General features: G+C 41.7%; 1 protein-coding gene across 2 annotated transcripts in view; it reads right to left on the reverse strand.

Moving 5' to 3' along the window:
• Positions 1–12,065, reverse strand: part of LOC102688582 (dynein axonemal heavy chain 3-like) — a 238,715-nt gene that overhangs the window by 220,564 nt on the left and 6,086 nt on the right. For both annotated transcript variants that reach the window (XM_069192669.1, XM_069192671.1), the window contains exon 2: positions 444–529. In XM_069192669.1, coding sequence (XP_069048770.1) covers positions 444–529 — 86 coding nt within the window. The remainder of the gene's footprint in view (positions 1–443; positions 530–12,065) is intronic.

Consider the following 12,065-nt stretch of genomic DNA (forward strand, 5'->3'; position numbering starts at 1 on the left):
GGAAACAACATTCTGTGTTAGTGTTTAAAATATCCTTGTACCATGTATGTCTGTTTTTATTTTGCTATTGTTAAAATATACACCCATGTGTCGTTTTCCTAAACATGACATTTATGGTAACTCAGAAGGATATTTTGGTGTATGGAAATCCCCTGTTTTCACAGCACAGCAGAAAAGAACCATGTTTTGAGCTTCTGAGTGGCCTCCTGTAAAACCAACTCATTTCAAAACGTCAATAACCTGTGCTGCGGCCTCTTGCATCCACACAAAACTTTAGGGGGGCCATTCTCCAGTCTAGTTGCTTAGAAAAGGAAAAAAGCTTGGAGACACAAATCACTATATTAAGAGGAATACAAAGTAATGCCAAAAATAAAGCCCACCGACACCTGCACAAGACGAGGTTGAGAACCATTAACCAAGCAATCGCAGGACCACAGGCTCACCTGACCCCGCGGTGAAACTTCTCCTCTTTCAGTGGCACGGCCCGGGTTCGAACTCCCTGCTGCAGGATGCGGAGTTTCTCAGAAGCCTGGTAGCACAAACAGAGGGCAAGAACAGAGCTCGTTACACAGAGAAGGTGGTTAGTCTTCAGCAAGAGACGTTTCCACTAATCTTCGTGAATATTGTATTGGGGCATGTTTTCACTCTTTACTTCAGGTGTGAATTATCCATTTTTTCCGTGCAGGGGAATTACTGCTTACTTCTGACAATGGAGTATGCAAATAATATTTAGATTTAAGAAGTTCTTAGACCTAATGTTATACAGACCCAGAACTGCCAAATTATATGCACATATTGTATTATGAAGAATTGTACTTGCAGTAGAACGTTGGACATATTTTAAGGATTTAAATGTAGAATTATTAATCATTTCTGGGTTCTTGTGATACCTACAGATTAGACAAAGCCACCATTTCACACGTTGTGGCCCAAGAACAGCATTATTAAAAATATACCCATAAATAAATAAAATAGCAGGTTCATCTATAAAGAGTGGTGCCCAGTCAGAAGAATGTTTACAAATGGAATCATTCATCGAATCATCTTCTAGTATATCAAAGTGAACTGGCATTTTGCACAGTCAATACTTAAACAACATTGGTGGGTGGATATTTCCCTAGGAAGCTAGAAACCACATTTCAAAGCTCTGATTCCACCAATTAATTTGTTCACAATAGCAGAATTCAAGGAATTAGTGTCACATCTGCAGTAGCAGACCCATACTCATTTTCATGCATAGGATGAGGCCCAGTGTAGTACTATAGAAACCAAACTGAAAGGTTTGTGAATCAAAGGTTCTCCTCTCAAAATGAAAACCACTACACTTAATGTGCAATCAGGCTTGGAGAGGGTGATGGGGGCAATGATGACTCATGCCAACTTCGAGTCTGAAGTGCACAGGACAAGTGCTTGCAGCTGTGTTGGTATTAATGTTACATGGGTTTTTTTTAAAGCTAATGTTGTTTTCCCATTTTTGGCTGAACACTGAGGAAGAGATGTTTTGACGCAATGCAACTGTTGCTATTGCCTTTCTGCTTGAAAGGCATTACAATAGATGTCTGGGAAAGCTCTGTGCTACAGCTGTGTGGTGTGTGCCAGGCATGGTGAACTGTGAAGCCCTTCAAGTACTGAAAACCAGACAAACCTGCTGTATAGATTTGGAGCGTGCTTGTGCTGCCTCACTTACAAAACAACAGGTGAAAACCGACAAGGGCAGAATCGGATCACTGTCCCTTCACTGACTGTCTAATCTGATTTTATACTGCACTGCATCTTGGCTGCACAGGACCCCATTTTAATTGACTCCGGACTCTCAGCTGTTTCAGATTTACTTGCTGTGTTTGATATGCATGGTGAGATTTTGAGACAGTGGTGTTATTGGTGTAGGAGGTGAGGGGGAGCCACCTCAGTGGCTCAGCTAATGTTATTTGCTCGAACACAGGTTCGAGTCTGGGATTGCTCTAGTGGCAGTGCTCAGCTACTTGGGGAATCCCAGTTGCAGTCAGCTAGGGCAGGCCCACTGGGCACAAAGGTGAGCCCTGCAGCGGGCATGCAGGACTGCTGGTGAGGATCATGATTCGCCTCCAGTCAGCTGATCTTGCTGTACAGGGTGGTGCAGTCAGTGAGGGATGCGCCTCTCCTCCAATCAACACTGATCTTCTACTACAGGTCAGTGCAGTCAGTGAGAGACATGACTCTCCTCCAATCAGCAATGACCCCCCAGTAAAGGACAGTGCAGTCAATGAGGGACATGACTCTCCTCCAATCAGCATTGATCCACCAGTAGGGGACAGTGCATTCAGTGAGGGACGGACCTTCTAATCACTATTAATCCATAGGTAGGGAGTTGTGCCACCAGTGTACAATGACCTTTTAAGTATAGGATCACAAACTCATGCATCTAAGAAAAAAAAATATTTTTATATTTAAACAAGTATTATGGCAGCAAATCCATAGTATGGTAAGCAAAGCTGTTGTAGCCAATAACTTTCAAACCCACCGATCAAGTCAATACTATACAGAAATATTGAAATGGAAAAAAAAAACGCTTGGTTGTGTCAAGCTGCTCCATACAAATTGTCAATGAATATGGAACAGAAATCCATGACCAGAGAACTCTATGTGGTAAATTGTTCTGGTCATGTTCAACGTGTTTTTTCTCACACTCAGCTCTGCTGAACCGCCATGACAAATCACAGGTAGTTCCTGATTTATGTGGCGGATGCGTTGCTGGAAAACACCGCATAAATCACAAACCTAGAACTTAATTCCCCACAGGAATGCATGTACAGCACGTTCAAGGTCCGTTCCCAACTATAATACTGATCTCCCCACTAAAACCCGTTACACATTTATTCACGAAGGCTGTTTATATGGTTGTGCTAAAAATCATTTTTAAAGTAAATGTGGTAATATTTTCCATGTGAAAGGTGAAAGGAACACTATTGATAATGGTGGGTGGAAACTACATGAGTTGTGTCAACAGATACTTCTGGACTGAACAACTATCTTCAGTTGTTTAAATCTCAGTCAGCCTTTTATTACATACAGTACCACTTACTTTTTTCCTTATTTAGGTATTTATATTATTATTTATAGACATTTAACTATCATTGAATTTGAGGTTGCCTATTTTATTCATCATTTTTTTAAACTGACTTTACATTTTAGCGTTACATGCAATTTTCTGTTTCAGATTTTGTTTAATCTTTCACTTTGTTTTAGAGTTTAATTGATTTTATCCAACTTAAGGTACTTGTCATTAAGACAAATTAGAAACAAGGGAAACCTTTGCGTTGTATACAGAACATAGCATGTGGCATAAAATATATGTTTTGTTACAATATATCAAAGTAACAGAATTCAGTGCAGTATCGCAAAATTCTGAGCATAATAAATAACATCCTTATGCAAATAAAGCTTAAGGAGTGAGAGATATGAGATTAAGAGTGGCCTGTGTATCTCCCAAGCAACACCTTTCATGCCAGCATGCGTCTGTGTTTACATTGTCTTGAACACTCACCAAGATTGCCTGCTACTGGCCGATCCCAAGGGCATGAACAGTAAGCACTAATAGCTAACTAACTACCTGTAACCCAATATGGCTAAAAATAACAACTAAATGCAAATTATATTATCATTCATCCACCTATTTTCTAAGACTGATCCAGAAGCCTGTCCAGGAAAGTAAGGGTCCCAAGGCAGGATGGGACACCAGTCTATTGCAGGGCACACACAGACACAGACTCACACCACAGCCAGTTTTCTGAGAAACCAATTATCCTACCAGTATGCACGGGTGGAACATACAGACTCCACACAGAGAGCACCCCCAGTCTAGAATTGAACCCAGGGCCCCCAGCCCTGCAAGTCAGCAGTGCTGACCACTGTGACACCATGCCACCCTGCTTTGTCATTATTCTATGTCAAAGTGAATTTGACCCTGCTGAGACTGAGCACATGTGCTTTCCATGGACTGGTTTGTAAAATCGACAATCCGTGATAAGTGGATCAGTGCCAGTGGTGAGCCAAGGTGCTGCCTGACAGCTTCTTCAGGGGGAGTGCTCCAGAGAGAGCTGCTTGTTCTTTCTCACTGGAGCCATTAATTCACCCAGTAAACTGTGAGCTATAGCTGTGCTATGAAGGATACAGTATGCCCCAATAATCCTATCCACCATTTTCGGGCTGCAGTGAAGCACACCCCAATTTATCTATGCAGAGAAACCTCCTTTTCAGATTTAAATAGTTTGCTCAGTCACATTTTCAGTGCACCTTATTGTTAACCCTTTGGCAACACCACACATAGATTGCATAGTGTACAAGATCAAGGGATATTGCAAATTCCCTGTCATTTGTAAACACACAACTCATTATCACTGTAAAAATGCAGACTGCAAAAAGCAGAAACATTGATTTTCGGCCAAATGCTAATAACTGGAATGCCCTTTTAAATACCAATATTTAGTCGTAAATAAATAAAATGGGCAGGGTAAAAAGTCACAACCTACAGTACACATCCACAGTTTAGAAAATAATAGTATGCTTACACTGGTCATTTATCACTCTGTTAACAAACGCAAAAATATTGATTTAGTAATGTCTTTTTTTATTAATTAGAAATAATTAATTAGGTTATTAATTAGAAATAAGAAAAAATATTTCATTCCCAACAACAAATGCTCTATTTTAATGCTTTTTAAATCCAAATGTTGTTACGAATTATTTATACAGTGTTTGGAACTTTAATAGTAATAATCCATATGGCATATTTGGTCCCCTAAAGAGATCAAACACTGCAAACTGTCAGAATATCAGAATTATGACAGGAGCCAGGAACGTTTACTTGACTTTGGCTATGATCCAGAAGTTAAATGATGCATCTAGACAATGGACCCTCTTCATAATAGTTCCATGGATTTCTATGGTCTCGGTGTGTTTTCTGCACAACATCTGTACAATGAATGTCTCTGGGAATGCAGATACTGTATAGCATAAAACTGATTTCTGAAATGCTGCTGCACTTAGGTAGGATTCTTATATCATGGATAACCATCTCTGCCAATATAGCCATAACCTGACAGACGGCAGTCTCTCTCCACACTGTCATCCACACCACCCAGGCCTGTCAGTCTAAGGCTCCTCATACTCCAATAGCACGTTTGCAGCTGCAGCTCCAGCAAATCAACTCTGATTTTATTTCTTTGAATGAAACCAATGCTCTCTTTCAAGACTATTATATGCCCATTTATTAGTTAAAATCAAGTTCAAAATAACCTACAAAAGGGATTTGTAATATATCAATCAACATACATGTACACATAAAGCAGAATATCATGATTTCCTAATAAGCAAATACAAATACTGTACCTACAGTACCTTTCTGCAATGCCTTAATATTATTAAACTACAAAATGTTAATGAAGTGTCACACCACCAGCCATTTAAAGACTGCCTTCAAAGTGAATGACCCATAAAACAACACAGAGCAGCATTTAAAGGCTGTATTTAGTCCATATTGTTTACACCCCAAAATAAACATTCTGCTACATCATCCTTTTCCATAAATTCTCATGTACATCTTTGTCACAAATAAACAAGCCTCAGGTGATCTGTTAGATGTCCAGTGCAGAAAGGCTGCACATTCGCTCACGCTTGAGTCTGACCACTCTGGAGAGGAGACTTTCACCACAGCCCCTGTTCACCTGCACCGCATTTGCAACTAGCTGATAAGTGGGCAGCACACTCAGTATTAACACTGAGCTACAGTACAGTATACCCCTATTCTCTCTCCATGGCAGAGCAAACCTACTTAATGAGCTGCAAAAATGCTATTCATGCCTCTGTGTTCTGAGGAGCCACACCTGCCTATCCTAGAACCCTTTCCTGGCCCTGTCAAGTAGCGCAGGATGTGGATGGGCACAGATACTGAGAGTCAACGCAGCAGGGATAAAAATGCGAAGCTATTTGGTCAAATTCAACATTAACAGCCTGGCGGCTCTTGCAGAAACAAGCCTCTCTAGCATCATCTGCAAAACAGAAACTACTATTTTACCTCCTCGTCTGTAAGTTCACCGAAACCTAAACCAAACCCCAGAGCATCCAGTTCACAACACTGACCTGTGCACAAGAGACATACTGTAAATGATATGAAAGGGCGGCATCACATCAGTTGACACAATTGACATTAAAGCCAAGCATTTCGCACAGCTTTTACTCATTTGAGAATTCTTCGAATGCAATCAAGTCCAGACGAAGAAAAACAGCAACAAAGTTAGCCCAACTTGCACGCACGAAAACACCCATGGATTCACGCATCAGAAACTCACCTTCTTTTCATGCAAACCTTAAGCCCCCTGTCTGCTCGCACAACTCCAAGGGAACGATGCAAAAGGAGCTCCATTCTGAAGTCGGACCCCACATTGCTAAAGCCCGGTGAACCTAACCGGGAGTCACAGAAGGCAAGGAAGAGCAAGGTGGAAAAACGAAGGTCTGGCACGGCAGCAGGGAGAGCCCAGCTCAGAACGCTGCCTTTCGGAATGAGACATCGATCCCTTCACCGCGCCAGACTGACCTTGGATATCCCAGTTAATTGACAGCCCAGCCTGCACAAGTGTTGGTCAATTAAACGGTAAACTCAATGCCATTAGTGATGTTTTATTAGTGACTAAATAGGTGATAATTAGGCTAAATGGCTTGCAGTTGCAGTACACTGAACCTGTCACCTAAAGAGTAATTAGTACGATATAATGTGCTGATAGCCATCTAGTACTGTACAACTGCAAACCCCATCCCTCATCCCTGTCCCTTTAGACCTGGGCACTCAAAACAGTCAATGGTTTGCCTGTAATTATTTGCTATTACCATATAAATGAGGTGCTTTGGAATAATCTTTGCTCCCCCCCAATCCCTCCTGTCTTTTATCCTAAACAAAAGGGACACATTTCTGTCACAGGGAGAGAGAGACAGAGATGGCGGCGCCCAATTCAATTATGCGGTGAAGGATTTTCATTTTGATAGAGTTCTGTATCGGCGCTGGGCTTGAAAACACCCTTGCTACAGCGATTCTTGTAACCTGCCCCCACCACCCCCCACACCCCAGCCAGACAACGAGGGCCTGGCTCTGTCATTCAGCCCCAGCTGGAGTGAGCGATGGCAGTAATCTCAGCTTGGCGTGCACCAGCTTGTAGGTGAGATAAGGCGCAAAATGCCGGGAAACCCAGAACGCTCTGACTTAGAGGAAAATTAGGAATAAAGGACAAGAATGTTAAAAACTGATATAGCCGGCTTAGTCACACATCCCCCCCCCCCCCCCACACGTACACAGGCACTCCCCCAGCTCTCTCTTTGTGTGCATGTCAGGCTCTTCCATTGACTTCAATTCATATCCTAATAATGAAATAATCTTATGCAATGCGTTTGTTCATTCATTAGCCTGTGTTCACTGCAGGAATGCAACACATATGATAAGACAGAACACTTCACAGTTGATAAAGGCATCTCTTTCCCCGGCCCTGCTCTGCCTCTCCCCCATACTGCACTGGGCAGATAGACAGTTAAGCATTTTAAGATAAGGTAATAAGCGCATTAACATGTTCATAGACCACTTGACTAAGGTCAGAAAGCTTAAGTCACTGTACTCCATAATATGGAGACCACACACTCCCCCATTCTGCCCTAACAGGTTTCCTCTTTGCAAACCTGTGAAAGCTTGTATTAATGTTAAGATGAAATACAGTCTCACCACCCCCACGTACAAATTCAGAAAGGTCAGTTGCGCAATCCCACTGATGCAGGTAGAGCAGGAAGCTATTCTTAGCCCTTGTGAAATTGCTTAACTACAGCAGAAATTATCTCCATACCTGGGTATAATTAGTATCTGTGTAGTTAAGCACATACTGCGATTTAAACTCAATACATATAAAACACAGTGTGCTGCAGCTTGAGACTTCAACATCAAAGCCGTGCATTTCAGTTTTATTTATTTTTTTATTATTTTATTAATAAAATAATTTAAGTTTTATTATTTAAGTCTTGGCTGCCTGTAAAAGGATGATTTATGTATTTGTGGCACAGCACCACCCCACCAATTAAATGCTTCAGGCACACAGGGATATTATACAATATTGTACAGGTAATGGTCCATCAAGGGCAGATAGCACTGCCACTACCTGTGCTGCAGATAGAGCACCCATCACAAAGACTGAAATACATGCAAGGCTGAGGCGAATCACTCTAGGACCTCAGGAAGAGGTGGGAGAGGATGTTGTTCTTGGGTACCTTGGATGGATGTGAACAGATTGCCACAGTCTGAATTGCGAGTTGCCAACCACCAGTTCCCAATTCATCTTACGGGCTGTAGAGCAAAATGAAAATAAAAAACAATGGCTATGAATCCGGTAGAAGTCATCTGGATGCTGGCGGTGAAGTGTAATGAGCTGGCATCTGATCTTTCAGCCCTCTCAGTGAGGGGGTTGCCGTGCGACAGCTGGCGTGGTTTAGGGTGAGTTCTCGAACTGACAGGACTGACAGACGAATTGCCATTCACTGTCTCTGCAACATCTGCAAAGACCGAAGGTATAAATCTCCTCATCCTCGCAACAGGGATAGATTTTTGTGCCTTTTCACCTGTGAAATCTCACTCCACTCCATGTCCCACTCAATTTACAACACACTGCTTTGTCACTGTTACTATTTTTTCATTCTTTTCACCAAAATATCTGACACTAATACTGTGACCACTTGAGGTAGCTGGTACCCACAGGCAGATTACTTTTTCTTGTCCTTGAATTCTCACCATTTCCAAAAAGTTAGTAGAGTTCATTTACAAGTCCCAAACTGAAAAGCAAAAAGTGAAAAGAGAAAAAATGCCTTCTGCAAATCTAACTAACATGCTCCACAAGTCCTAATCCGTTCACTAACTGCTGAAAGAAATGCTTCACCGTAATAGAGGGTATTTTCCACTTCTATTAAAAACTTCTCCTTCAGTCAGCAGTCATATCACCCTGCAACTCACAACTGGCAGCCCACTGAAGCTAAACAGGTGTGAGCCTGGTCAGTACCTGGACAGGAGACCTCCTGGGAAACAGTAAGGTTGCTGCTGGAAGAGGTGTTAGTGGGGCCAGCAGGGGGCGCACACCCTGAGGTCCATGTGGGTCCTAATGCCCCAGTATAGTGACGGGGACACTATACTGTAAACAAGTGCTGTCCTTCAGGTGAGATGTAAAACCAAGGGCCTGACTCTCTGTAGTCATTAAAAATCCCAGGTCGTTTCTTGAAGAAAGTAGGGGTGTAACCCTGGCGTCCTGGCCAAATTTCCCATTGGCCCTTACCAATCATGGCCTCCTAATAATCCCCATCTATAAATAGGCTACATCACTCTGTGTTTCTCCCCACTAATAGCTGATGTGTGGTGGTGATGACTGCACTATGGCTGCCATCACATCATCCAGGTGGATGCTGCACATTGGTGGTGGTGGAGGGGATCCCCATTACTTGTAAAGCGCTTTGAGTAAAACTTTCCATACTATATTCCTTCTATCACTTATAGTTTCACAATCTCCTTCAAGCATTTAATTGCTTAAACTGCAGGCTCATAAGCAAATGCCATGCTATGTCAAGCTTCTTTCCTTATTTTCAATAGGTTTGTGCGTGCAGATGGAGAAGTGAAGTTAAAATAATACAGTACCTTTATGTGACTGTATCCGCAACCCATAAAAGCAAAGAATGTTGTTCGAAATGTTACTGCTACTAAATCGACAAATTTTTGCTGAAGCGCTTTCAAGAGGAATTGGAAGGTTCTTAAAAAAAGGTAGTAGCTACTGTAGGTATTATTTACTAGACTCTTTTCACATGACATTCATGTGTTCCAGAAGCTCACAAGTCTCCATCTGCCACCCTGGATGAAAAACGTGTATAAGCCACCTGTACCTGTGTAAGCCACAATTTCACCTTCCACTGCACTCTCTGATCACCAACAAATGCACTAGGTGAAAGAGTTGGACGTCAGGGTGAAAATACAGTAACAGTAGCTCAGAGTCCAGGGTATTTAAATTATATGGGCTGTTTGATCTCACATTATCCTGCTGCAACTAAACACCATGTGTGTGTCTTCCTGCCATTTTGTTCGAGAATGTTTTTTACATTTACACGTATTTTACTTTTCTGTGTCTGGTGGTATCTGTTGACTGCCATGGACCAGCATCCTGTCCTGTGTGTATCCCATCATGCACTCGTTGCTTGCCGGGATAGGCTTCTGCGACCCTGTGACCCTGAATTGGATGAAACGATTATAAAATGGATGGATGTTACCTCTGCAATGTCTTCAACTCATACGACACTAATCACAGCGCACTGAGAACTACAGAATGTAGCCATGTTGTTCAACTGCTCACTAGTTCCATGAGTGCTCAACATGACACATTCGGAAGTGCATACATCTATTCCGTTTGGAGCCATGGGATTTACCATCTTGACACAAGTGGAAAGTATTGATGTAATATGGCTTGAACATATTCAAAACACCTTGGTACTTAACACATGGCTAGCATAACTAACAGAGGCATGGTGTCAGAAGTACAATGCCAATGTCAACGTTCGGAAGGTACCAGCGAGCAATGCAGATGCTGCGAATGTGTCTTGGAACTACTGGATATGTGAGGGAGCCTAAGGATCACCCTGATTGGTCAGTGCGGGGGGGGGGGTTAAGCAGAAGAAGACTCTGTGGTACAGTACACCTCTACATATACAGAGGTGATGGATCTGGACCCTTTAATTAAAGCATGTTGGTTGACTTGCCATTTTCAAGGCAAACAGCCAAGCCAGTTCACTTTGTTTTATTTCTAAACTGCATTTTTCCCTCAAATGGGATGCTATACGAATTATCAAGATTTGTTGATTTGTAAAGGCTGTCAGTTTATAGGTCCCCCGATCATAATGCATTGTTTCCTTCAAAGCATTATCTAAGCCTTCATCTCTTGAAAATAAAATTTACTAATGCCACTTGTGATTCCAAAGTTATCTAAATTTCACCTCTATGTACGAAACAGCAAGACTGACATTTTCCAAGCAGGAAATTCAATTACAGCCATAATCCACCCTCACATACAGGAACCAAGAGATTGTGGAACAGTTACTTTAAGAGTAGCTTTGTTTTTTTCTTACTGAATATTACTGTGCCTCATCTGTGATACTTGCAGATTATAGGATCCTTTGAATCTAATTCACTCCCGAATTATGAAAGAGCTCTGTCCCACAGGTCTTTAAGCATCCCAATTTTACTATAAGTCTGAAAAGGCTCTCTAATACATAGAAATTCCCATTTTACTTAATGAAAAAACATTTTAAATTAATCTAATTAGAATAAATGAACATCAAATACAGCATTCTCTTAAAACACGTACAGTAAATGCGTATAGTAATTAATGGTCAATACAGCCAACATCCTGTGCAGTGGATGTAGGAGACCGCCCTTCTTCATAATTATGGGAATTGTCTGCTCACAGCCAATCACATGCCGCTTCTTCATGCCACCAAGTTTCTTATAATCACCTGGGTGCCTCTTCAACATAATAAAATGGTTTATATAAAACATTCCATGATTTGCACAACTTTTTAACCCTTTCCTCATGCATTTTAGATCTCAAAGTAATTTTAAATCACTGGTGGATCCTGTTTGCCTATACTTGTAAGTCAAGAATTAAACCATTTAGTCTTGTGACAGTCTTAGTCCCCTGTAACAGTTGAACAAACTTTAAAGGTCTCTCTGACAGGTTTTCTAACCTGAGAATTTTGCCAATATGACACCATTGAAGTAGACACTCCCTGTCTAGTTCTGTACTCTAATATACAGAGAAAAATATGCTCACTACTGGCGGGGCCGATTTCTCTAGCCACCACACGCAGAATGCACACTGATAATTTCCTTGATCACTGGAGTACTTACAGTGAACTTCATTCTCAGTGGTGTGACCCAAGCTCCTCACTTTAGATAACTCTGCACCATCACAGTTCGTTTGAGACGCTTTGCTAAGCTTTAACTGCGGCCATTTTCAGCTGTTGCTAGTTTG

Source organism: Lepisosteus oculatus, chromosome 7 (genome assembly GCF_040954835.1).
Source record: "Lepisosteus oculatus isolate fLepOcu1 chromosome 7, fLepOcu1.hap2, whole genome shotgun sequence".
NCBI classification, from domain to species: domain Eukaryota; kingdom Metazoa; phylum Chordata; class Actinopteri; order Semionotiformes; family Lepisosteidae; genus Lepisosteus; species Lepisosteus oculatus.